The following is a 23,955-nucleotide window of genomic DNA, read 5'->3' as shown; positions in this document are numbered from 1 at the left end:
ACCTCCAGTCTGCCAGAATGGCTGCTTAGGGTTAGGTGCAGATTAAAGCAAGCCATGTCCAATACCTAAGATGGCTCTGTCTCCATCTCACGCATGCATGTGTGTGCATGAAGGCAGGCACATGTGCCCCCCTCCCACCCAGCTCTTGCATGGGCCTCTGGAGAAAATTAACATCATGGTGGCAGACCAGCGCTGTTCTTTGTTGCCCTGTAAATGAAGTGGGTTCACCTCCCTTTTTTTTAAGGAGAGAAATGCGCAGGAGACTTGGGGGCCTGGCACAGAATACAGGCTCTGGCCGAAAGAGTGGCTCCCCCAGTGTTGCTCTTGTTGCAGCCCTATCCTGCTTGGGGGTTCCCGTTGGGGCACCTGCGCGAACAGGACTCTGGACTAGCTGGACCCATTTGGTCTGCTCCAGCGGCCCAGCTCTGCTCATACTCCTATGAACAGGTTTCACAGGTGGGTAGGCATTTGAACGACTTCATGGGTGCGGGAAGAGCTACACGACAAGCCTGCGCTGAGGACTTTGTCCACAGGCCTCCATGCCTGTGGATGTGAGGTTAAGGAAGGGCCCCCCTCAGGGCCGGTTCCTCCCCCTCCCAGTCGTCTTCTGCAGACCACACGACTAGCGACCACTGCTGCTTGCAGGCCCGTGTGCTTCCAAAACCTCTCCATTCCCACCTGTCTCTTCCCTTAAAGTCTCCTAGGAAATCCTTCTAGGACATCCCAGTCGCATGCTCTAGCCTGACACAATCAAGTACGAGAAGAAAGAGAAAAAGGGGGGGGCATGTGCAACAGATCCTGGAGTGGTGCAGGGATGGAGGAGCAAGGGGTGAGTTGGAGCAGCTTTGCCCTCTGGGACAGATGTGCAGAAGGTGTCTGACACTCGTGGAAAGGAGAACCGGGCAGTGGAGCCACCTGAGCAGCAAAGGGCCGTGTTGGTCCCATCCGCTCTGTCGCCCAGGAGCAAGCAGCCGCATTTCCCTTTTGGAGGGCTTCCTGTGCAGAGGATTAGGGGGCCAGCGGCAAGACCCCAGGCTCCAAAGGCTGTTCTCGGATCTCCTTCTCCGGCCGAAGGCACACTGCAAGGCGCTGAACGACCAAGGAGAGAGAGACAGGCAGACACGTTAAGAGAGAGAAGCTGGCAACCTGCATTATATTATCATTATTATTTTATTATTATTATTATAATAAACACTTCTATCTCACCCTTCCTACCAGAAGGAGCCCAGGGCGGCAAATAAAGAAAAAAACACTAAAAACATCTTAACACATCTCAAAAACAAAATATCTTTAAAAGCATTTTTAAAACAGAAAATATTTTAAAATACCTTTTAAAAATGTTTAAAAACATCTTTAAAAGCAATCTAGCACAGATGTAGACTGAGATAAGGTCGCAACCTAAAAGGCTTGTTGAAAGGGGAAAGTCTTCAGTAGGCACCAAAAAGACAACAGAGATGGCACCTGTCTAATATTTAAGCGGAGGGAATTCCAAAGAGTCGGGGCCACCACACTAAAGGTCTGTTTCCTATGTTGTGCAGAACGGACCTCCTGATAAGATGGTATCTCCAAGAGGCCCTCACCTGCAGAGCGCAGTGATCGACTGGCTATGTAAGGGGCAAGACAGGTATCCTGATTCCAAGCTGTTTAGAGCTTTGTACACTAAAACCAGAACCTTGAATTTGGCCCAGAGGCTAATGGGCAGCCAGTGCAATTATTTCAGGGGCAGGGCAACTTGTTGGTGATATCCTGCCCCAGTGAGCAGTCGCACTGCTGCATTTTGCATCAGCTGCAGCTTCCGAACCAACCTTTGGCAGCCTTACATAGAGTTCATTACAGTAATCCAGTCTAGAGGTTACCAGTGCACTGACAGGAGTGGTCAGTAAAGTGGTCACTAACCTTAAAATGTAAAGTTACCTATTTATGTTTTGTTACATTTACATCCCACCGTTATTTTATTTATTTATATGCCACTTTAAACTGATGTGTCTAAGCAGTGTACAATAAAATCAATGTATAAAATATGAAATAGTTTAAAATATGAATCCCAATTATAGCAAAGCAATGTACTGCCTTCAAGTGGATTTCAAGGGTTTTCATGGTAAGCGGTATTCAGAGGGGGTTTACCATTGCCTCCCACTGAGGCTGAGAGGCAGTGACCGGCCCAAGGTCACCCAGTGAGCTTCATGGCTATGTGGGGATTCGAACCCTGGTCTCCCAGGTCATAGTCCAACACCTTAACCACTACACCACACTGGCTCTCCCAATTATAGCAACGTAAAGGTAAAGGTGCCCCCACACTTGTAGTGAGAGTCGTTTCCAACTCTTAGGGTGACATCTTGTGACGTTTACAAGGCAGACCGTATATGTGGGGTGAGATTGCCAGTTCCATCCCAGGCCTTTCTTTACCCCCCAGCATATGCTGGGTACTCATTTTACCGACCACGGATGGATGGAAGGCTGAGTGGACCTCGACCCCTTTTACTGGAGATTCGACTTCCTCCTTCTGTTGGAATCAAACTCCAGCCGTGAGCAGAGCTTTGGCTGCGTTACCGCCGCTTACCACTCTGCGCCACGGAGGATCTTATAGCAACATACATGAATACATATTGCAAATGGCAGATGTGGCTGATGCAACCTGCCTCAGGGTTGTCAAAGGCCAGTTAACTTGTTCTTGGCAGAGGCAGGATTGGAATGGGAGGCCTGCCTGCTTCACAGGGCTGTTGTTAGGTACATACAAGATCTGGGGCCCATGGACACACATTTGCAAATACTAATTTATAGGTATAGATGCAAATTTAGGCTTTAAACATCACAGAAGGGAAACCAACTAATTTCCCATCCAAATCACCTCTGGAAAGTTCTCTGTTTACTTTGCATCCCACCCCAAATCATTTCCTTTCCAACTTCATCTTACCACCCCCAGTTGATTTCCCAACAGTTCCTTCTCCAGACCAATTCAGTTCCCTCCGTTCTTTAACCCCACAATCATCTCTAGATAAAGTCATCTTAAACTAAGAAATCCCCCCAAATTAATATCCTGCACAGTAACCAAGATCTCTAATGGTCTGGAAGTGAAAGACCTTGCTCTCAACAGGCACACACACATACATATACATCATGGCATCAGCCTCCAGTTCAATTACTTTTGAATTTATTTGCCACAAACACTCAGAGCACTCATAAAAAGGGGTGATCCTCCATGTGTCCACCCCTAGCTGGTTCACAGCTTAGGCTGCAATCCAATACACACCTGGAAGTAAGTCCCACTGAACCCAATGGACCTCACCACTGAGTAGGCATGTATTGGATTGTAGCTTTAGTCTCTTAGCCACCACCAGGCTACCTGAGATGTGCAGTCCCATGGAGTAGGGGGTGAGCTTAGAGTGGCAATACTGCAGATGCAGCTGTGGTACCCCCTCTCCCAAGCACACACACAACCACACAAATTGGATAGGATTCTAGTTCTCTGACCTGCTTCAGAGATCCTGGGGTCCAGGTGAGCTTGTAGACCATGTAGACTGGGATGCAAAGGAAGGATGAGGCTCCAATGAGGTACCCCACTGAGATGCTCCACTGTGGATATTGGTAGTTGAACAGGGTGAGGGGGGGCTGGTCCACGAGTGAGCTGACAATGATGAACTGGCAAGGGGGGAGAGTGGACAGAGTCAGTGTTGCAATCCTGCCCTTGTGTGTGCACTGGGCAGAACTGCTAGTCACAATGGCTGCTGCAATCCCAGGGCTGTTGCCCTCAGGTCCTGCTTGCAGGCTTCCCATTGGGGCATCAGGTTGCCCAGTGTGAGGACAGGATGCTGGACTAGATTGGGGTGGTGGTGTTTGGCCTGATCTTATAGTCATAGATGCCCATCCCTGCTGTGGCCTCTGCAGCCCTTAGGACCTTCACATTCCAAGTAAGTGCGTCCAGGATCAGTGAAAAGCAAGAGACCCTTTGGAACCCAGCCTTTGATAGCCAGCTGCAGTTTGTCTTCAGTTTAAAAAGCTTCCCCTCAATTTCCCCCCCTCCTCTCCTTTTTTCTGCTGCAGGAAACAAAGGGGGTTGTTTTCTCATGTGCAACAGCCAGCTGAGGTTGCAACAGAGACGTAGAAGGCGAATGCTCGGGTGGATGTTTATGTGGTCAGCTCTCCTGCGCCCTTTTCTGGTCTCAAAGTCACTCATAGAAATCATGTACAGGTATATGCTTGAGGTTTTCTCTATGACACTTAGCCACTTATTCTCTTAATACAGGGATGCTCTGGGGGCTTGATGTAGGCACCAAAGGATTTTTTTCTGGCCCCTCAAGATCCCCCTGATTTTAGTGGTGGTGATAGCAAAAAGAGGGGGAGGAATTAGAGTTGATATGGGGTGGGGGTGGTCAGAGAGGTTCAAACTATCTACCCAACCCAGTGTCCTGATGGGGACTCACATCCCCCCTCCCCTGTCATCAAACTACTGTATACTGTATGTGAGCCTTCTGTGAGTGTGAGGTTGTCAAACCCACTTTCGGCCACCGGGCATGTGGTTCTTGGGGCTGGGCAAGGCTGGATGCAGCCCTCAAGCTAAATGCGGCTAGCCACTCACCTTAAAAAAAACCAGACCCCATTGCTGGAAGCACAGTTGCAACAACTTGAACTTTGGCATTATCAGAAAGGCTATTGGGGGGGGTGATGGGAATTTGAGGACCCTCTAAACTCCATGAGAGTGAAATTGTCCCCAGTTTGTTATGCATCTTGAAGGGACAATCTCCTGCTCACGGAGGTGGATGATTCAAAATGGCCCAACCCTTAGTTTGGGGTTCAGAGGCATGTCAACTTCCATTCTTTATTAGACCTGGGAACAAGCTGCTCTATCCCAGGCCAGACTGTTTCTCCATCTGGCCTTGTATTGTCTACAACAGCCTTGGCCAGCCTGGTCCCCTCCAGATGTTTTAGACTGCAGCTGTTTTAGAGAGCTAGTGTGGTGTAGTGGTTAGAATGTCAGACTAGGGCCTGGCAGACCAGAGTTCAAATCCCTGCTCAGCTATGAAGTCTACTGGGTGATGAGCTAGCCAGCCTAACCTACCTCACAGGGTTGCTGTGAAGATTAAATGGAGATGTAGGAAAAATATGTATGCCACCTTGAGTTTATTTATTTATTTTATTTAATTTATATACCGCCCTAAGCCCGAAGGCTCTCTGGGCTGTGTACAAAAAGATAAATGTAATCATAAATATAAGTAAATAAATTTGCACCAGTCCCAGCCAATGCAGCTATATGATGCTATGGCTGACGGGAGTTGTAGTTCAAAGCATCTGGAGGGCACCAGATTGGCCAAGGCTGGTCTACGCTGAGTGGCAATCAGATCTCCAGACTGAGTCTCTGGCAAAGGAGGGCCTTTCACATCACTTGCTACTTGCCCCGTCCTGCTTTTGCTCAAGGCTCTCAGGAGAGGTAGGAGGATGAAGTTGTGGCCTTTACTGAAAGAGCAGGGCTCACATCCAGAGGAGCAGAGCCACGTCCAGTTAGAGTAAAGCCGAGTCCAACAGAGCAAGGTCAGAGCTGGCTATGCAGAATCGCAGCAGGCCACGGACAGATCACTGTGGCAAGTGCCACCAGGAGCTTCCCAAGGAGAATGTGGTCTCAGCGGCATGCCGAGGTCTTCAGAAAGTGGCCCCATCTGGGCTTGCTGTGAACCCCTCTCCCTCTGAGGAGCTGCCTGTTTCCGAAAGGGCTGTTGTTTGATTCTGCAGCCCCTGAATCCTACAGTGTTGTGGTGGTGAGGACTACTGGGGGAGGGTTCCCCTTGGGTTTCCCAGGATAAAGCCCGGAGCGGGAGACAGTGGCTTCCTAGGTGAAGCCTCCTTCCCTTCCGAGTCTTCCTCTCAGCAAGAGGAGGGGGGAGGACACAGGCAAGAGCAACGACGCTTCCAGGAGCTGAACAGGGAACTTTTGGCCAGCAATGGATGTGCTCTACCCCGGAAGGGTAACCCTTTCTCCCAAGGAAAGGGGCCCAGCAAGCCTCAGCTAAACTTCCCAACGGTAGGCATTTGGGCTTACGTTCACCTCTTGTTCGTTTGGCCTCTCTTTTCCCTAGGCTTCCTCTGTGGTCTCACTGCATTGTTGACATTAGATTGTAGACACCTTGGAGACAGGGAACTGTTTACAAAGGGGGGGGGCAGGGGGTTGCTGATGGTTGTGGTTGATAGAGAATGGTTGGCGCTTACCGCTAGGAAGGCTGGGCTGACCGCAACCCAGCAAACCTGCCAATAGATTCCTGGGGCAAACCCCAGCATAGCCTTCACATCATTGCAGAACTGCTGGATCCCTGGGAAGGAAGGAAGGAAGGAAGGAAGGAAGGAAGGAAGGAAGGAAGGAAGGAAGGAAGGAAGGAAAGCTTGGCATTTACGCGTTCGGCAATCCTAGTCATGCACTTCTGGCAAAGCAGGACCTGTCTGCAAAAACGTCGGCCACTATACATGTGTTGGTCTTACAATACTCTGTTGCTTTGGCAAATAGCCTTTCAGCAGGTGCAGAAGCACTAGCCGCCTAACATTTTGGTGCAGGCTCAAGGCTTTTTTAAATTTACCTTCATTCTTTGCTGGTTGTTATGAGCTGGATGTGACTGTAGAAGGGCCGTAGCTCAGTGGCAGAGCATCTGCCTTGCATGCAGAAGGTCCCAAGTTCAAACCCTGGTATCTCCATGTAGGGTCAAGAGAGAACCCTGCAGAGCCACTGCCAGTCAGTGTAGACAGTACTGAGCTAGATGGACCAAGACTCAGGATAAGGCAGCTTTCTACAAGTTTGGCTTTATTTGGCCAACTAATTGGATTTGGGTGCTAATCTTACTGTATTTCTATTGTATCTTATATTGTTATTGTACACTGCTTGGAGAGGCCTGCATGAGAGGTGGTATAGACATATTTAAAAATAAATAGATTGTGTAAAAAAATACAACACACACACCCCGCAACAGTTGATGAACAGTGTAGAAACATTTGTGGTATTAATAAAACCACCAGGGCAGATGTGGCATGATGGCCATTGGGATCAGGGTCTTCTTGGGAGTGGCCCCATCTCTATAGAGTCCCTTCCCAAAGGAATCCCACTGGACACAATCTCCCCTCTACACGTTTAGGCAATAGCCTGTATGGAGGTTTGTTTCAGAAGGCAGGGAAGGATAAGAGTTTCCCCAGGACACATGATAAATATAATAACTGGGGTGAACTCTTTTTCTCTCCTTACCATAAAACCAGGAGACCGCAATGGCCTCCAGGAGCACCACAGCTAAGATGGAACAGCCGGCACCAAACTCTTCCAGGAGTTTCACAATGTACGACCCGCCCTAGAATGGAAGATCTGTGCTTAGTAACTTCTCGGCTGCTGGGGGACTGGTAAGGCTAATGTTTCTCTATGGATGTCTTGGACGTGTTATCCCCATCAGATTATTAGTATTAGTATTAGCATTGCCAATAGTTTAACAATAGCGGTGAGGAACAGTTGAAAGGATTGGGTATGTTTTGCCTGGGGAAGAGAAGTTCAAGGGGAGGTGTGATAGCTGTCTTCTAAAATCTGGAGGACCATCACACAGGTTGCTTGACTTCCACCAATGTGTGGAAACTGCAGGGAAGCAGATTTTGGCTAAATGCTAAGAGAAACTTCCAAGTGGTTAGAGCTGCATAGCAATGGAGCCCCCCCCCCATGTTGCCCCAGCTTATGACAACTCACGTTGGTCAGGGTGGCCAAGGAGCCAAGGAAGCAGACAGTGATGAGCCCGAGGACCAAGAGCTCTCGTTGCTTGGCCAGGATGTGGGGATACTCGTCCATTATCGCTGTGATCACCGCCTCCAGGCCCCCAAACTGCAAATACCCCCCCAAAAAGATGTCAGCCTGAGTCAACAAAAGGACACTGTTGAGGACTCGTGTGTGTGTGTGTGTGTGTGTGTGTCTGTCTGTCTGTCTGTCTGTCTGTCTGTCTGTCTGTCTGTCTGTCTGTCTGTGTGTGTGTGTGTGTGTGTGTGTGTGTGTGTGTGTGTGTGTGTGTGTGAGAGAGAGAGAGAGAGAGAGAGAGAGAGAGAGAGAGAGAGAGAGAGAGAGAGAGAGAGAGAGAGAGAGAGAGAGTTATGTGATAGGATCAATGAAAATATGGTATAATTCTTTCACACTACACAATTGTTCTGCTCTTGTTTAAACTGTTCCTTGAACAGAAATGTTACCATTTTCTTTAGAGATAGACAGAGACATCTGAAGCATTTGGAAATATTTCCAGTTATAGTAACTGTTAGTTATTTTTTTAAACAATAAATTGAAAATAAATAATTGAAGACATTTCTCAAAATACTGGAACTTTCCCCATTGCATGATAACAAAGGAGGGACATTGTTAGGGGGTAGCTTGGGGGCCTGCGTCCCTCGACTTTTGTTCTAGACCCTGGGTCTTACAGGGTGCTGGCCTAGATTTTTATCTGTGCATGCATATTAGCACCTCAAAGTTTGTGCCAGTGTGTGTGCCCTGGGCCTGTGCCCTCCCACGACCCTTGCAACAAAGCTTTTAAGTAGCCACCACCTGACTTCAAAGTCCTGAGGGTAATCAGACCGTGGTCATCCTACCGTGCTGTCCAGTCCCAGCGTTATCATCATGAGGAAGAAGATGATGGCGAAGTAGGTCGAGCCGACCATGTTGGCAATGGCTTCAGGGTACGTGATAAAGAGGAGGCTGGGTCCTAGAGAGAGGAGAGAATGTGGGCAAGAGCCGTGGCTCAGTGGCAGAGCATCTGCCTTGCGTGCAGAAGGCTCCATGTTCAATCCCCACTGGCAGCATCTCCAGGTAGGGCTGGGAAGCGTCTCTGACTCAAACCCTGGAGAGCTGCTGCCGATCAGTGTTGACAATACAGAGCTAGACAGACCAAGGGTCTGGCTCGATACAGCAGCTTCTCATGACCCTATGATTGGCCGAGCTTTTCAAAAGGCTGATGGAGTGATGAGCGGTGGCGTAAGACCATGGATTTGGCTGCTGCAATCGCATTGCACACCACTTTAATCAAGCCTTTGAACCCGAGTGATGTTTAGTTTTCTATTAGGATGCCTGCTGCAGTTTTGTTTAATGGTTTGGATTGTTTAGTAGTAGGACTTTTAACTTGATTTTTAGTTTATATATTAATGTTTCATTGTGTATTTTGCTGTTTTGACTGGACAGACGTGTAAATTGCCCTGAGATCTTCATTGATAAAGGGTGATTTTAAAAATCAGGTTGTGATTGTTATGTGCCTTCGAGTCAATTTCGACTTATGGTGACCCTATGAATCAGCGACCTCCAACAGCATCTGCCATGAACCACCCTGTTCAGATCTTGTCTGCGGCTTCCTTTATGGAGTCAATCCATCTCACGTTTGGCCTTCCTCTTTTTCTACTCCCTTCTGTTTTTCCCCGCATTATTGTCTTTTCTAGTGAATCATGTCTTCTCATTATGTGTCCAAAGTATGATATCCTCAGTTTCATCATTTTAGCTTCTAGTGATAGTTCTGGTTTAATTTGTTCTAACACCCAATTATTTCTCTTTTTCGCTGTCCATGGTATGCGCAAAGCTCTCCTCCAACACCACATTTCAAATGAGTTAATTTTTCTCTTATCTGCCTTTTTCACTGTCCAACTTTCACATCCATACATAGAGATTGGGAATGCCATTGTCTGAATGATCCTGACTTTAATGTTCAGTGATGCATTTTTGCATTTGAGGACCTTTTCTAGTTCTCTCATAGCTGCCCTCCCCATCTTAGGTGCTGTTTGCCTAAAACATATGAGAATATACCCCTAGCATTTTGTTATAGGGAACCACTGATTTTTGTAAAGTTGGGGGGATGGTTAGGGGTGCTCATATGTAACATTCAAGAAGAGTACAGTCTAACGTATCCGTGGACCTAAGAGCTGAGCTCTATAAATCAACAAGTGTACACTCTACACTTGCATAGAGCTCGTACCGTGTTCAGTGTCCTATGTGACTTGAGCCTCTTAAGACTAGAAGTTACAAGGACACAAGCACCAAACGTGGAGTATTGAGGGTTCTTCACATCTCAGGGGTCCCAGACTAACAGAAGTAGGACAGTATTAGCTATAATGTCACAGACTCTGCAGTGCAGGGCCACAGTTGGCCACATCAAGGGACTCCCACGTGGCAGAATCTTTAGCCTTGTGGTTTTGACAGAAGCGACACGCAGGGCACAAACCTTTGTCTTTTGCAACATCCTCCACTTCTACGTGTCTCATTTCTGCCATGTAGCCCAGGACAGTGAAAATGACAAACCCTGAGAGGAAGCTGGTGAAGCAGTTGACCACGCAGGTGACGATGGCATCTCTGAAAGGGGGGGAGGGGGTAAAAAACCAAGTCTCTGGTGCGTTCCTGTGATATGACCTTGGCTTTCATTGTCTGAATCGGGCACCCTGCAGGTCGAGGACCTTGAGAAGCAGGAAGGGCCCCCTGAATCCAATGCTCAGGATCCTCTTGAGGGCCCTCCAGGCCGATGCCCAATGAAGAACCCCTGGAATGGTCAGAGGAGGAGGTGGAGCCATGCCCCAGTCCTCGGGAGTGCAGGCGCCAAATATTTTGGGCCCAGGCCAAAGAGTGACAACACAGTGTGCATCTGTGTACCCAGGCTTGTGAGTAAGGAGTCTACTTGTGAGTAAGCAATCCCCGATGCTCCTCCACTGCCAGCAGCCAGGTGCGGTTTAGAAGGCCTCCCTCTGGAGCCTTCCAGCTGCTGGAAACAAAGAGGGTCTTTGGCTCCTCGTCCCCCTGCCTTGCTGTGCTGCACCTTGCTGGAACTCCTAGAGATATTGGCCTTGGGCTGTGGCCTAAGTTTGTCTCTGGCTCGTGGCTGATCCTCTGTGTCGGGCCTTGGCTTGCTTGGACGGTGCTGCATCTGCGGCCTGCCCTCACTGGCGAGACCTCTGGAGAAGCCACCTATCTTCTGTGACTGGGGCCTGAGCACCCCTCTCCCCCCCACACACAAGGGCCTCCCCTGGAGCACAGTGCTTGCTTGCTGCCACCTCTTACAAATGCTGCGATATCTCAGTGGTGGAGCCAGGATTCCTTGATGGGAGCAGAGCAGTGCACGCACCTGTTGCTTGCTCCATCAGGGCCTTTCCCAATGGCAACCAGGTGACAGGCGGATAGGACAGGCCTGCATCCGTTAAGCAAGACTGCCACCAGGGTACCAGCTCAGGAGGAGGGAGATGGGGTCAGGGGAAGCACTTGGGTGGGCTCACTCTGTCTAAGAGTTGGCTCAGGCCTATGGCCTATTCCGGTAAGCAAAATGTTGCTCTCCATTAAGCCCTGACATGACGGAAGGCAGGAGGGATGCTGAAGGCGACTGTTAAGCTCCTTGGATGCTCCTTCCAGCAGAAGTGGCAGCTCCTGTTCTCTAGGAGAGGAACTTAGTCTGTTGGGCTACCACCAAGGCTTCATCCAAACACGGTCAATCCTCATCCAAGTAAATTGCTTAGGAGGGGCATTTAAATGGGAGAGCCACAGAGAAAGGGCAAGATATGAAGCTTTGCAGGAAGAAGGTCCTCCAGGGTAGCCTTGGGTGCATGAGCCCCTTCATTGTCAGCCTGTCCTGCCTCATGCTTGCAAGGGAGGAATTGGGAGCATGAAGAAGGAAGAATGTAGGGCCTGCCATAGTTCAGTCTCAGCCCCTTACCGGTAGCAGTTGTTGTGGAATGGATTATAGCTGGATAGAGCGAGGAGGACTCCAAATCCTGGCCCCAGCGAGAAGAAGATCTGGGCAGCGGCGTCGACCCACACCTGCACAAATCCAGACACAAAAGGCACCTGTTAAAGAGGCTCTGGCCAAGAGGCGCAGGACGGGAGCAAGCTGGAGGCCAGGCCTCTCATGGTGCACCCGGAATCACCCCCTCCACCTCCAGAAGGAATCCCGAGGCAGGACTCTTGGACTGCACCTTGTTGGTCCTCCTCAAGGAAATCCTCCTGTCACTTGTACAGTCAAGCCAGCCAAGTCTTGGGGCATTGCTAGGTGTGGGCCCAGAGATGCACATCGGCATAAATTTGCAAGTGCAAATCTATATGCCTAGATGCAAATTTAGACTTTAAAAGCTGCAGAAAAGAAACCAACTAGAATTATCCCAGGTAACTTCTTCAGCTAATATGTACCTCACCTCAGGTCACCCCAAACCAGTTCATTTTCAGTTAGGTTGCCCCCAGTTAGTTTCCCAAAAGTTTCTGCTTCAGATTGATCCAAATCCTAACATGAGAAGAGCCTGCCGGATCGGGCCAGTGGCCCATCTAGTCCAGTGTCCTGTTCTCAGAGTGGCCAGCTAGATGCCCATTATGGGAAGCCCACAAGCAGGACCTGAGCACAAGAGCAACTCTCCCCTCCTGCAGTTTCCAGCAACCAGTACTCAGAACCATGCTAAAAAGGGAGCCGCCCCTGTCGGGTCTCATCTCTTTGCTTTTTTTCTCCCCACCTGATTAGCTTTCAGGAAAATGCGTGAGTGTGCCTCAGTGGTAATTACAGGCAGGAAGTCCATTGTCAGGCCGGCTTTCCAAAGACAGGTGTGAAAATGAAGCTGACCAAATGCATCCCAGCAGACAGCAAATGAGATGAGTAATTCCATTAGCCATTTGCATTTCCAAGGGCCCGCTCAGTTTTCTGAAACAATGATCAGCCTAATTCCCTCCCTCTCTCTCAGACAATCTGTCGTCTGATCTTGTTTGGAGTAGAACTGCCAGATGGAAGGGTGGTCAAAAGGGCAACCATGGCACTTTAAAGGGAGCTGCCCATCACGCAGGCCACGCATTGCCCCAACCGCATCTCCCCCCCACAAGCCTCTCCTCCTGCCTGCCCCCATTGTTTCATTGGGGTCTCTCCTCTACTTGGGTAGGAGTGCAGCTAGACTGGGCTTTAGGACCATCTGTACCAGGTGAGGCCCGCAAAAGGGAGCCAGCTTGATGTTGCAATAATAAAAATGTATTATGCAACACTTTCTTGTTGTTGTTGTGATGTGCCTTCAAGTCAACTGCGACTTATGGCGACCCTATGAATCGGTGACCTCCAAGAGCATCTGTCATGGACCACCCTGTTCTGATCTTGTAGGTTCAGGTCTGTGGCTTCCTTTATGGAATCAATCCATCTCTTGTTTGGTCCTCCTCTTTTTTGACTCCCTTCTGTTTTTTTCAGCATTATTGTCTTTTCTAGTGAATCATGTCTTCTTGTGATGTGTCCAAAGTATGATAACCTCCGTTTCATCATTTTAGCTTCTAGTGACAGTTCTGGTTTAATTTGTTCTGACACCCAATTATTTGTCTTTTTTGCAGTCCATGGTATGTGCAAAGCAATCGATCCATCTCTTGTTTGGCCTTCCTCTTTTTCTACTCCCCTCTGCTTCCCCTCTTTCTTACCAGTATGGAATTCTTAAGCATGGCTTTGAAATGATAGCTGGAATGCCATGTGCCAGCTTGCTCAGAGGCTCAGTAAGGGCAGCTGGCCTGGCAGGGCGAGGGCCCATCGCAGCTCCTCATTGGCCCTGGGCCAGCATCCCAATATAGCATTCATACACTGCTAATCCCCCCTTTAGGATGCACACCTCAACGTGGTGAGGGGGTTTGCGAGTGTTGAAGAAGCCGAGAGCAATGCCGTCAGGAGTCTAGACCAAGAAGCTAGATTCCTAGCAGGGGCACCCAAGGCAGAATGGTCAAAGCTGATACATCAGACTAAGAGGCATCCAAACTCAGAGGAAGGTAATGGTAAACCACCTCTGAATACCTCTTACCACGAAAACCCTATGAACAGAGTATCCAAAATGCAACATGAGATAGTGCTGGAAGATGAGACCCCCAGGTCAGAAGGCGCTCACCTAGCTACTGGGGAAGAACAAAGGACAAGTATGAGTAGCGCTGTGACTAATGACGCAGCTGAGTCAAAGCCAAAAGGAAGCCCAGAGGCTGATGCACACAGGTGCGAAAGAAGAGCCTGGAGTTGTACGACGCACACAATAGGAACATGGAATGTGAGAAGCATGAACCAGGGAAATTGGCAAGCAAGAAATGGAACGTATCAACATTACACATAATGAGAAGACATGATTCACTAGAAAAGACAGTAATGCTGGGAAAAACAGAAGGGAATAGAAAACGAGGAAGGCCAAACAAGAGATGGATTGATTCCATAAAGGAAGCCACAGACCTGAACTTACAAGATCTGAACAGGGTGGTTCATGACAGATGCTCTTGGAGGTCACTGATTCATAGGGTCACCATAAGTTGTAATCGACTTGAAGGCACATAACAACAACAAACACTGCTAATCAGCTGGAGAAAAATCAGAGACGTGGAATCCTGGGCAACAGCAGGTCTTATCTAAGCAATAGGAATGTGGGGCTGCAGTGGCCCTTCACTTACAATCTGATTCTAGGTGGCTAAATGAAAGAGTTCGGGCCTAATGCTACCCAGGGACCAGGCTGTCAACCTTTCTTAGATTTCCCTGGTGCTGGGAGGAGCACTCAGAATTTGGAAAGCTGTCTTGAGTGTGGAAGTGACTTCAGCACTACAGATGGTGAACTGCCAGGCACCACCTCTGTGCACTGTGTAGTTTTTGCTGACCAGCCAGCAAGAAAGAATTGGCAACCGTTGCTGCGCTGTATGAATGTGCAGCAGGCATGCATAAGGCTGGCTTACGGCTGAGCTCTTCAGCTTCTCCCAGTTGGGTTGCAGGTAGAAGACGATTCCTTTCCAAGCCCCGGGCAGCGTTGCTCCGCGAATCAGCAGAATGAACAAGATGACATAGGGCAGAGTGGCCGTCACCCACACCACCTGCAAGGCAGCAAGAAGCCTGTAGTGAGCTGTGGCATGTGCCCCCCTCCTCAAGATACTCCTGGGTGGGTTTTATGCCCCTTCCTTGTTCCCCAAAACGCCACGTTCCCAGGACCTTGCAAAGAACTGAATTTTCTTACTGAGCCCCTTGCCCTCCCCTGACCCAATTTATCTCATTCACGGTTAATTTGCCAGCCCACCAAAATGGTTCAGTTAATTCTCCCTTGGGGGTGGGAGTAATTCCTACATATCCCCAGTAGGATGTCCGGGAGTGAATTTTGAGCCCTACCTCTGAGTCTATGATCTACTGCTATCATTATTATTATTATTATTATTATTATTATTATTATTATTATTATTATTATTATTATTATTAGTTTTGAATGTTCAACATCCCAGGCCAAGTACAACTGAACTCTGGAACTAGTGCACGCTATTCAAATTGGCTTATTTTGCAACATTTATTCTGCTCCCTCCTGCCAATCAGGGGCCCCGCTGGGTGCCACTCAAGGGCAGCTTCCTGTTCTCAATAATCCTACTCAGTTCCTCCTCCCTTGGGCTCCTGTTTCTTGCAACCTTAAGGGCTAGGTACATATTTGTTTGCTTTTAAAATGAAAGGGAGGATGCTTAACAACACGAAGTTTGGCACCCGCACATCCCTGTCTGTGGCTCCCACTGGAACCACAGGAAATGCACAGCCTGGCCTTGGTTATGTCCAGGCAGATCTGTGAGGGTGGGCAACAAATCTATTGAGTTTTAGCCAATCTCTTGTCCATGCCCAAAGAATTGTCCTTGTTTGGTGTTCATTGCATCTCTAATCTCCTTTTCTGAAGCTTGGAGCAGTCAGCAAATAATTTAAAAAGATCCCTACAAAACAGTGCAATAGATGTAGAAAAGCAAAATCACTCCACCAGAAAGAAAACTAACTACATAACAGAACAAAATTGGTCCAACAGCCTTCTGGTGGGAGGAGGGGAGGAGGAAAGCTTTAAATCTCCTCCTAAATGCAAGTGGGGGGGTTAATTTTTTGTACTTCCCCAGTCAGAAGGTCCCAGAGTTTAGGAGCTGCTACCAAGAGGCCCAGCTTCTCTCAGGGTGCCAGCCAAATGGTGGTGTATGTGCTGGAGAAATACAGTAGAAGGTGGCGCAGGCCAGCTGGGGTGCATGTGCTGAGTGCCAAGGGAAGTGCAATTGCACTACTACCCCCCCCGACAATAGAGGAAGGCCCATCCAGGGGCCAATGTGAAGTGCATGGGTGGTGCCATTCCCCTCCTTAGACAGCCCACCTCATTCAGGCCTGGACAGACTCAAAGCACCTATTACCTTCCCAGAGGTCTTGACCCCTTTCCAAAGGCTGAAGTAGACAATGGTGAAGATTAGGAAGAGGCAGAGGAGCAGTTGCCAACTGATCCCTCCCACGTCATCCAAGCCGTGCGAGTTCTGGAGCTCAAGAACCTTCCTCCTGAAGTGGTGACAGAAAAGGAAGTAGGCACAGCTGAGCGCCACCCCCGAGTACTTTTCCTGCAACTGCATTGCCCCTGGAGTTCAGATGCTGAAGGCTGCAATCCTTACCTCACTTTCCTGGGAGTAAACCCCACTGAAGTCAATGGGACACCCCTCGGGGTAGGTATGGTTAGCATGGTATTGCAATGTGGAGTCACAGCTTTGGCCAGTCGCAACACAGAAGACTGCCTGTTTTCTTACTGTAGGAACAAGGAGCACTGTGGCCCTTCCAGCTCCCGGGAGCCTCATGAACCAGCATGGGCAGTGCCCGGGGGGGGATGGGAGCTGTAGTCCAGCCACATCTGCAGGGCCACAGGTGTCCCAGCCCTTGCTTGAGAGATGCAAGAGGGGCCATCTCCTGAACTTTGGAGAGAGGTGTAGCACAGCCATTTGTTAAGGGGAAAGGACCACAGAGAGGGAACAAGTTGAGTTTGCCGTTGTTACAGTACCTTTGTAACATTTCCAACAGCAAAAAAATGACAAAATAGTGGTGAGTAATAGCAGAAAAAAGTAGTGTGTGTGAGAGAGGAAGTGGATTCTGGCAGAGTTTGCAAATGTTGACTTCACTACATAAATGCAGGAGGTTAAACCAAATCAGTTCTTTTGTTAATGAAATCCCAGGTTTGGCAGCTCCCCCCCCCCCCCCCCCGTCCTTGCTCCTCTGCTTTGAGCGGTAGCCCCAGGGAAGAAGGAAGTTGCTTTTTATTGAGTCAGAGCACTGGTCCATCTAGCTCTGAATTGTCTACACTGACTGGCAGGGGCTCTCCAGGGTTTCAGGCAGCAGTAATTTTTCCAGCCCTACCTGGAGATGCCATTGGGGATTGAATCTGGGGCCTTCTGTAGGCCAGGCATGTAGTCTGCCACTGAGGTAAGTCCCTTCCCTGAATTTCTCCCCCCCCCCCGATTGGTCACTTCTGATCTCCCAGGACTGCACTACTTACGTGTAAAACTCCTCGGCTGGTGACTTGGAGTAGTTAGTCCAAGTGACGTTGCTCGTCCCAAAGTAGCTGGTGCAGTTGGGCGTGTTCCAAGGATTGTCACAACTGCTCCAGGGCAAGGTATGGGTGAAGGAAGAGTAGAAGTAGTAGAGGGCCCAGGCGATGATGGTGTTGTAGTAGAACGAGACGTACAGGCCAATGATGCAAATGGCGAAGCCGATGCCTGCGTGGGGAGCAAGGGAGCAAAATGAACATCATGAGTGAGCGCCTGCTGGATCAGGCCAAAGGGGGCCCATCCAGGCCAGCGTCCTGTTCTCCCAGTGGCCAACCAGATGCCTCTTGTGGGAAGCCTGCAAGCAGGACCCGAGTGCAAGAGCACTCTGCCCTCCTGCAGTTTCCAGGAACTGGTATTCTGAAGTCATGTGGTCAGAGCATAGCCATCATGGCTAGTAGCCATTGATGGCACCTTGGAGGGCCAGAGTGGACTCCACCTCAATCTACCACTCGCCCCACGGCGATTGGCATCCTCATGCTTGCATCTGATGTCAAACTAAGAAGAGAACATCACAAGAGGCCTGCAGCTGGATTGGGCCAAAGGGGACCCATCTGGTCCAGCATCCTGTTCTCTGGGTGGCTGACCAGTTGCCTCTTCTGGGAAGCCTTTGAGCTGGACATGAGCACAACAGCACTTTCCTCACTTGTGCTTACCAAGAACTGGTACGCGGAGGCATATTGCCTCTGACTATGGTGGTAGTACATAGCCAGTGTGACGATTAGCCGTTGATAGCCTTGTTCTCATTTGTCTAATACTCTTTTAAAGCTGTGAAATTGCCTCTTGTGGGAGAGAATTCCATAGTTTAACTAAATATGTTTTTAAAGATGTTTTGTTTTAATGTATTTTAAAGTCTGTTTTTATGACGTTTTAGAGTGTTTTTAGTGCTTTTGTTTGCTGCCCTGGGCTCTTACTGGGAGGAAGGGTAGGATATAAATTTAATAATAAATAAATAACTATGCACTGTGTGAGGAAATATTTTCTTTTGTCTGTCCTGAACCTTCCAGCATTCAGCTTCATTGGATGTCCATGAGTTCTAGTGCTATGAGAGAGGGGTAAAAACTTTTCTCTGTCCACTCTTTCCGTGCCCTGCATAATTCCATGCACTTCTGTCATGCCCCTTCCACCAAGGGATGTGGCTTGAACCTCTTGATCGTTTTGGTTGCACTTTTCTGCAGCCTTTCCAGCTCTATGGTTTCCTTTTTTTGAGGGCAATCAAAACTAAACACAATATTCGAAGTGCAGTCACACCACAGAGATGTGCTATCATCAGTTTGATTTTCAATCCCATTCCTAAAGATCCCTAGCACGGGATTTTTCTTAGTCATGCAGCTGCCGCAGACTGGGTCTGACATTCCAGGGAAGCACTTAATATCTCTCCCTTTAGAAATTAACCATTCGGCTATTTTGATTAAAATATGCCTCTGAATGTTGAAAGATAGATTTCTTTAACTTATCCTAAACCTGGGGATGGTTAGAAACATGCCGGGGGGGGGGCTCCTTTAGTGGAAAATATCTGTTTAATTTAATTAAAACATTTCTTTAGCTAAAAAGGCCCCCAGGGCAGCTTCCAAAAAACAGTAGTAGTTAGATAGCCTTGACCCCAGGATTACAATCTAACAGACATGACGTGTAAGGAAAAAAGGGCGGGGAGGGAGAAAGAAAAAAGCAAGCTCATGACACTTTATAATGTTCATACTTGCTTGTTTGGATAGCTTTTATTATTTATTTATTATTATTTATTATTTCAATTTATATACCGCCCTTAGCAGAATAGCTCTCAGGGCGGTGAACAAACAAGATAAAATACAATATATCATAGTAAAAAATCACAAAAACATGTACAAACAAACAACAGAAAGCACAACAAAAATGAAATACAACACAAATTAAGAAGGATACATGTTAAAAGTAGAAAGATTAAGAAAATTAAAAGATTTTACCTTTAAATATGGGACAGATGTGCTTCCAGATGGGTATAGCCCCTACCCGATGAAATTGTCCAAGAGCCAGCTCCATATAAAAGAGAGGCACCCCTCCAAAAACAGCCATCAAGGTATATGGGATGAGAAAAGCTCCTGGAAGGAGAGAATGGGAAGACCAGCATTATCCTCCAGCTCCCTTTTGTCTCTTCAAGGCAGCTGGGCAAGGGGTTGTGCTCAGTTGTGTTTCCCTGTGGAAAGGAACTGCTGGATCCAGACACACAGAGGACCTGGCCTAGAATCATAGAACAGTAGAGTTGGAAGGGGCCTGTAAGGCCATCCAGTCCAGCCCCCTGCTCAATGCAGGGATCCAAATCAAAGCATTCCCGACAGATGGCTGTCCAGCTGCCTCTTGAATGCCTCCAGTGTCGGAGAGCCCACTACCTCTCTAGGTAATTGGTTCCATTGTCCTATGGCTCTAACAGTCAGGAAGTTTTCCCTGATGTCCAGTCGAAATCTGGCTTCCTGCAACTTGAGCCCATTATTCTGTGTCCTGCACTCTGGGACGATCGAGAAGAGATCCCAGCCCTCCTCTATGTGACAACCTTTCATGTACTTGAAGAGTGCTATCATATCTCCCCTCAGTCTTCACTTCTCCAGGCTAAACATGCCCAGTTCTTTCAGTCTCTCCTCACAGGGCTTTGCACCTCCTCTCTTCCTCCCCCCCAGGCAAGCACATTTTGACTATGAAATGATCATATCAGCCTTGGACTGGGTGAGAGAAATTATTAAAAGGTAGCAAGTGGGTGCAAGGCAGGCAGCTGGGGCAGGCAGGGAGGAAGGGAGAGAAAGCATCATGAATATGCTTTGCCTTCTCCCAGTGATATGAACAATTAACTATCTAATTTGCATGATTCGAAATGAGGTGGTAGCGAATGTTCCTGCTGCCTTGTGCCTGCCACTGGCAGTGTCGGTGCCAGGCTATTTTGCGCCCTAGGCAAGGCTAACTACTTGCACCCCCCCAAAAAACTGCTAACTTCAATTTTCAAAAACAGATGTCTTGTAGAAAAAATGAAAAGCACAAAACTTGAAACTGCTAAATTTATTTTAAATTGCAAGAATAAGTAATACAACAATCTTTGATTATCTTTGTCAAATACAAAACAAAATGTTTTAGCACACAAATCATTTTGAATAAGCTTGTGAATTGTGATGTTAAAATTTAAGTCTCTTAAATTTCAATCTCAGGCACATCAAAATCTCACTTTGCGTCCCTTTTCCTTTGCAAATTTTGTCACCAATTCCTTCAGGTCAAATGCTGATGCTTGGGCATGTATAAAACTTTGCCCCTCAAAGGTCAGTACTGCGCCCCTCTGAGGTCTGCGCCCTAGGCGGCTGCCTAGCTGGCCTAATGACAGCACCGGCCCTGCCCACTGGGGTCCCCTGGACTTCTGCTTTTGGTGAAGTTTCCCAAACAGGAGCATTGCAAGGTATTTGGGGAATTGGGGAAACAGGCCTAGGACAGACGTTTATGTAACTGTCTAGGATGCCTCTGGAGATGCGGCTGGAGTTTTGCCAGCACTACGCTGTGCAGTCCGCCCAACCGCCTTATCAATGCATTTTGTTTTTTTAAGGGGGGCAGGAGATCTGGAGCCTGACACAAAAGACCTGGGCTCAGCCCCCTGCCCCTGCCACAAATGCACCCCTGTTCCCAACAAAGAGTGATCAATTTAGGTTGCAATCCTAATGAGTACACTTATTTAGAAGGCTGCCCTAATGAATCAAGAGGCACTTGCTTCTGAGTTTGCATCCACATGCAGACCCAGCCCTATTTCTTTTTGATGATGAAAAATACAGAAAATAAGAAAAGTCTCTTCACATTCTATGCCGTGTTGTGGATATGCTAGTGTTTGTGCAGCAAATGCATATAACTGTGGTGAGGAGAGATGCATATCCTACAACACTGCAGTTATATGATGGACACACACAGACAGAGAACAATTAGGTGTGGCTGTCGGGTGCAAGTCTGCTGTATGTGTGTGTCTGGAAATGGGACACCAGTTATTCACATCTCTGCCAAGGGTTAAATGCTAAAAACGGTGCAAAGATGCTCAGACAACTTGGCCAAATGTTAAAAGAGCTTCTCACAATACACTAAAGAGATCCAAGGTACCTTTTGATTTCTCTGCACCCATGTGGTCTAGAAACGTGTGTGTTAAAAACAGAACTGAAATGGTCAAGAGGCCAGAGATGTCATACTGCAAGGTAAATCTTACTAGCTGAGATGTATGTCTAGACATGCATTTTTCCTAATATACAGATGAACAGTCATAGAGAGTTCATTGTCTGTCCCACTTGATAGCCATGAGATAAGATTTGGAGAGATGGAGACTCCACACAGGCAGTCTGGAGCACATCCTTGAATGTTGCATTTTCCCTACACTGAACAGCTGGAGAAAGGCCTACCCTTAAAAAATGAAATTTACAAAACATGGAAGCAAACAGGAGTTTAATTGCCATCAGTTACAGGTCACTGCTGTTTAAGCCCAAAGTAAGGCTTTCCTCTTTGATTTCTGTTTCACTGTAGTCTAGATTTGTGCTTGCCCTCTTATTTAAGCAGGATGGTTTCCCACTTGCCAAAAGCCTTTTCTAAAACAAGAGCCATGGGTTGCTAACTTTGAGCAAACCACTAATATTTTCCATTCCATGGAACCAAGGGGAGAGGTTCACTGGCTTTTCTCTCTTTCTGCCTCAACTTCATTTTATATGAGATTTTATTTTATTGTATTTTAAGTGGCCTGATTGCATAAAAAAGGAAGCCATGTTGGGGGGTAAAGAGGTGGATATAAATGTAAGATATAAGTAATGAATAAATGACTGAAATGGAAATTAGAAGGATAAGAAGAGAGTATGTTTGCTCCAGGTTCTACAGTATGATAATACCTTTATTAGGAACAAATGTTATTAAGGCTGCAATCCAATACACACTTACCTGGGAGTAAGTCCCAGTGAACTCAGTGGAGCTTACTTCTGAGTAGACATGTATTGGATTACAGCCTCAGTCATGAGTAAGTTTGCTCACTACCTTGCAACATTTGCTTTGGGATTTTGGATTATTTTATTAATGGGGCAATGCAGCTACCTGCAGTTTTTGTGAAGCTGAAAGAGAATACCATGGACAGCTCCTGAGGAAAGGACTGTAAAAAAACCCTGCAGTGCTTTTAAAAAAGTAATATATTGGCTTGTGCAGCAGCTGTCAAGCTGAGGAGAGCCCAGCACAACCCTTGCAATGGCAAGTAAAAAGGGCAAAGCCTCAAACGTTAGTGATAAAAGGGGGGAAATTGGCTGCCTTCTTCCAACAGTAACTATATAAGTAACACCGGCAATTTTATGGGACATTTTACTACCCCTAAACTAAATTCTAGTACATTTTTGTGTATCTGATTGTCCCAAGCAAAGCCGCTTTCCAGCTTCCCTGGGTTGATTTTTGCTTGAAAAACTTCATGTTACTTTTTAAAAAACCTTCAGTAGATTAATACTGGCTGGGACAAAAAAGCACCCCAGTAGCAAAAGTCAATAGACTGTGTAGAATATTTACTATTATTATTATTATTGCTGCTGCCCCAGGCACCTTTTGCTCTTCAGAAATGAATATGTTAATCACCTACCCTGGATCAGTTTTCTTGGATTATTCATTGATTAAGTGCCCCGGCATGTTACTGTAACTTTTGAAAACAAATTTTGAAGAAAGCAGGGTAAATGGTACGTGGTTGAAATCTGGGGGGCATTTTTCACTGGCATGTAGGTGACACTGTCCTCTGGGCACTATGTTGTAAGTCTACTTTGGTGTAAACTCTGCAGTGCAAAGAGCTCCTGGGGTGTATTTTAAACACATTTTTAGTAATAGGGTTTTAAAATGTTGCATCCTTCTCATTTTGAGCTTGTCCTTCTGCCTTCAGAAATCAAATCTTCTGGATTCTGCCAGAAGTTGCATTGATGGAGGGGGGGGGGGAAACAATCTTGCAAAAAAGAGGAATCCTGCAAAGTTTACCCAAGAATTGAAACCCTGGCTAGAAATGCAAATTGTTGGCTCGCAGGCAAGAGAATTAAGAAGTCCTCAATAGCTAAAGTGGAAAGCAAGTAACCGTTTCAAAGAGGTGAAATAAAATTCCATCTCCTTACCACCTCCATTCTGGTAGCAGATGTAAGGAAACCTCCAGACGTTGCCCAGGTCCACGGCAAATCCTACCACAGACAAAAGGAAATCCATCTTTTTCTCCCACTTGTCCCTGCAGTCTGTATGGGGCAGAGGGGCTGCTGGGCTGGGGTTTGCTACCACAGACTGCCCAGCAAGGCAATCATCCAGAGGAGCAGACCTCATTCTCCTCCTGCGTCTCCTGAAAGCCCCTGCAGGATTTTGACTGAAGAAGTTGGCGAAGGGAAGGCAGACCTTGCAAGGGGAGGGCCAGGCGGAATGGGCACCCCCACCCCCACCCCAGATCAGCCACTGGAAGGATTTGCCGTGGATCAAAGGGAGACCAGAGGTGCCCGTCAAAGGAGGCAAGTCTATTCCCACGAGAGCTTGTGCACTTTCAGGGACAAAGAGGCAACTCCCAGCTCAAAGGGTACCTCTGCCACAGACTTACTCAACAGCATTAGGCAAGCCACCTCTATCATCCTTATAGACTCAACCCTAGATTTGCAACTACAGGGTGACTGAGGTAATGTGCTTTGAAAGTGGCCTAG

The 23,955-nt window shown here is 47.6% G+C and overlaps 1 protein-coding gene and 1 long non-coding RNA gene across 2 annotated transcripts in view; one reads left to right on the top strand and one right to left on the bottom strand.

Annotated features, from left to right (window-relative positions):
• Positions 1 to 650: 650 nt before the first annotated feature.
• Positions 651 to 23,503, bottom strand: LOC133373126 (sodium-dependent serotonin transporter-like). The gene is made up of 13 exons (XM_061602434.1): positions 23,392 to 23,503; positions 19,231 to 19,365; positions 17,239 to 17,458; positions 16,118 to 16,256; positions 14,660 to 14,794; positions 11,667 to 11,770; positions 10,194 to 10,321; positions 8,581 to 8,693; positions 7,700 to 7,831; positions 7,217 to 7,316; positions 6,199 to 6,299; positions 3,472 to 3,639; positions 651 to 1,089 (listed from the first exon to the last, which is right to left on the bottom strand). Exons 1-13 carry the CDS (start codon positions 23,477 to 23,479, stop codon positions 1,009 to 1,011), a joined length of 1,644 nt encoding a protein of 547 aa, XP_061458418.1. The 5' UTR covers positions 23,480 to 23,503; the 3' UTR covers positions 651 to 1,008.
• LOC133373127 (uncharacterized) overlaps positions 4,047 to 23,955 on the top strand; it is a 34,365-nt gene continuing 14,456 nt past the window's right edge. Inside the window, exons 1-2 of the long non-coding RNA XR_009759616.1 lie at positions 4,047 to 4,189; positions 7,228 to 7,365. This is a non-coding gene — a long non-coding RNA (uncharacterized LOC133373127). The remainder of the gene's footprint in view (positions 4,190 to 7,227; positions 7,366 to 23,955) is intronic.

The sequence above is a fragment of the Rhineura floridana genome, chromosome 19 (genome assembly GCF_030035675.1).
Source record: "Rhineura floridana isolate rRhiFlo1 chromosome 19, rRhiFlo1.hap2, whole genome shotgun sequence".
Lineage (NCBI taxonomy): Eukaryota > Metazoa > Chordata > Lepidosauria > Squamata > Rhineuridae > Rhineura > Rhineura floridana.
The sequence above is the reverse complement of the archived record's forward strand: the minus strand, read 5'-3'. Positions and strand labels throughout refer to the sequence as shown.

Excerpts from the sequence above, each read along its gene's own strand:
- LOC133373126 (XM_061602434.1), bottom strand. The coding sequence starts at position 23,479 with ATGGATTTCCTTTTGTCTGTGGTAGGATTTGCCGTGGACCTGGGCAAC. Across the intron at positions 19,366-23,391 it reads CTGCTACCAGAATGGAGGTG|GAGCTTTTCTCATCCCATAT; the intron begins GTAAGGAGATGG and ends CTCTCCTTCCAG. Across the intron at positions 7,832-8,580 it reads CGCTGGGACTGGACAGCACG|TTTGGGGGCCTGGAGGCGGT; the intron begins GTAGGATGACCA and ends GGGTATTTGCAG.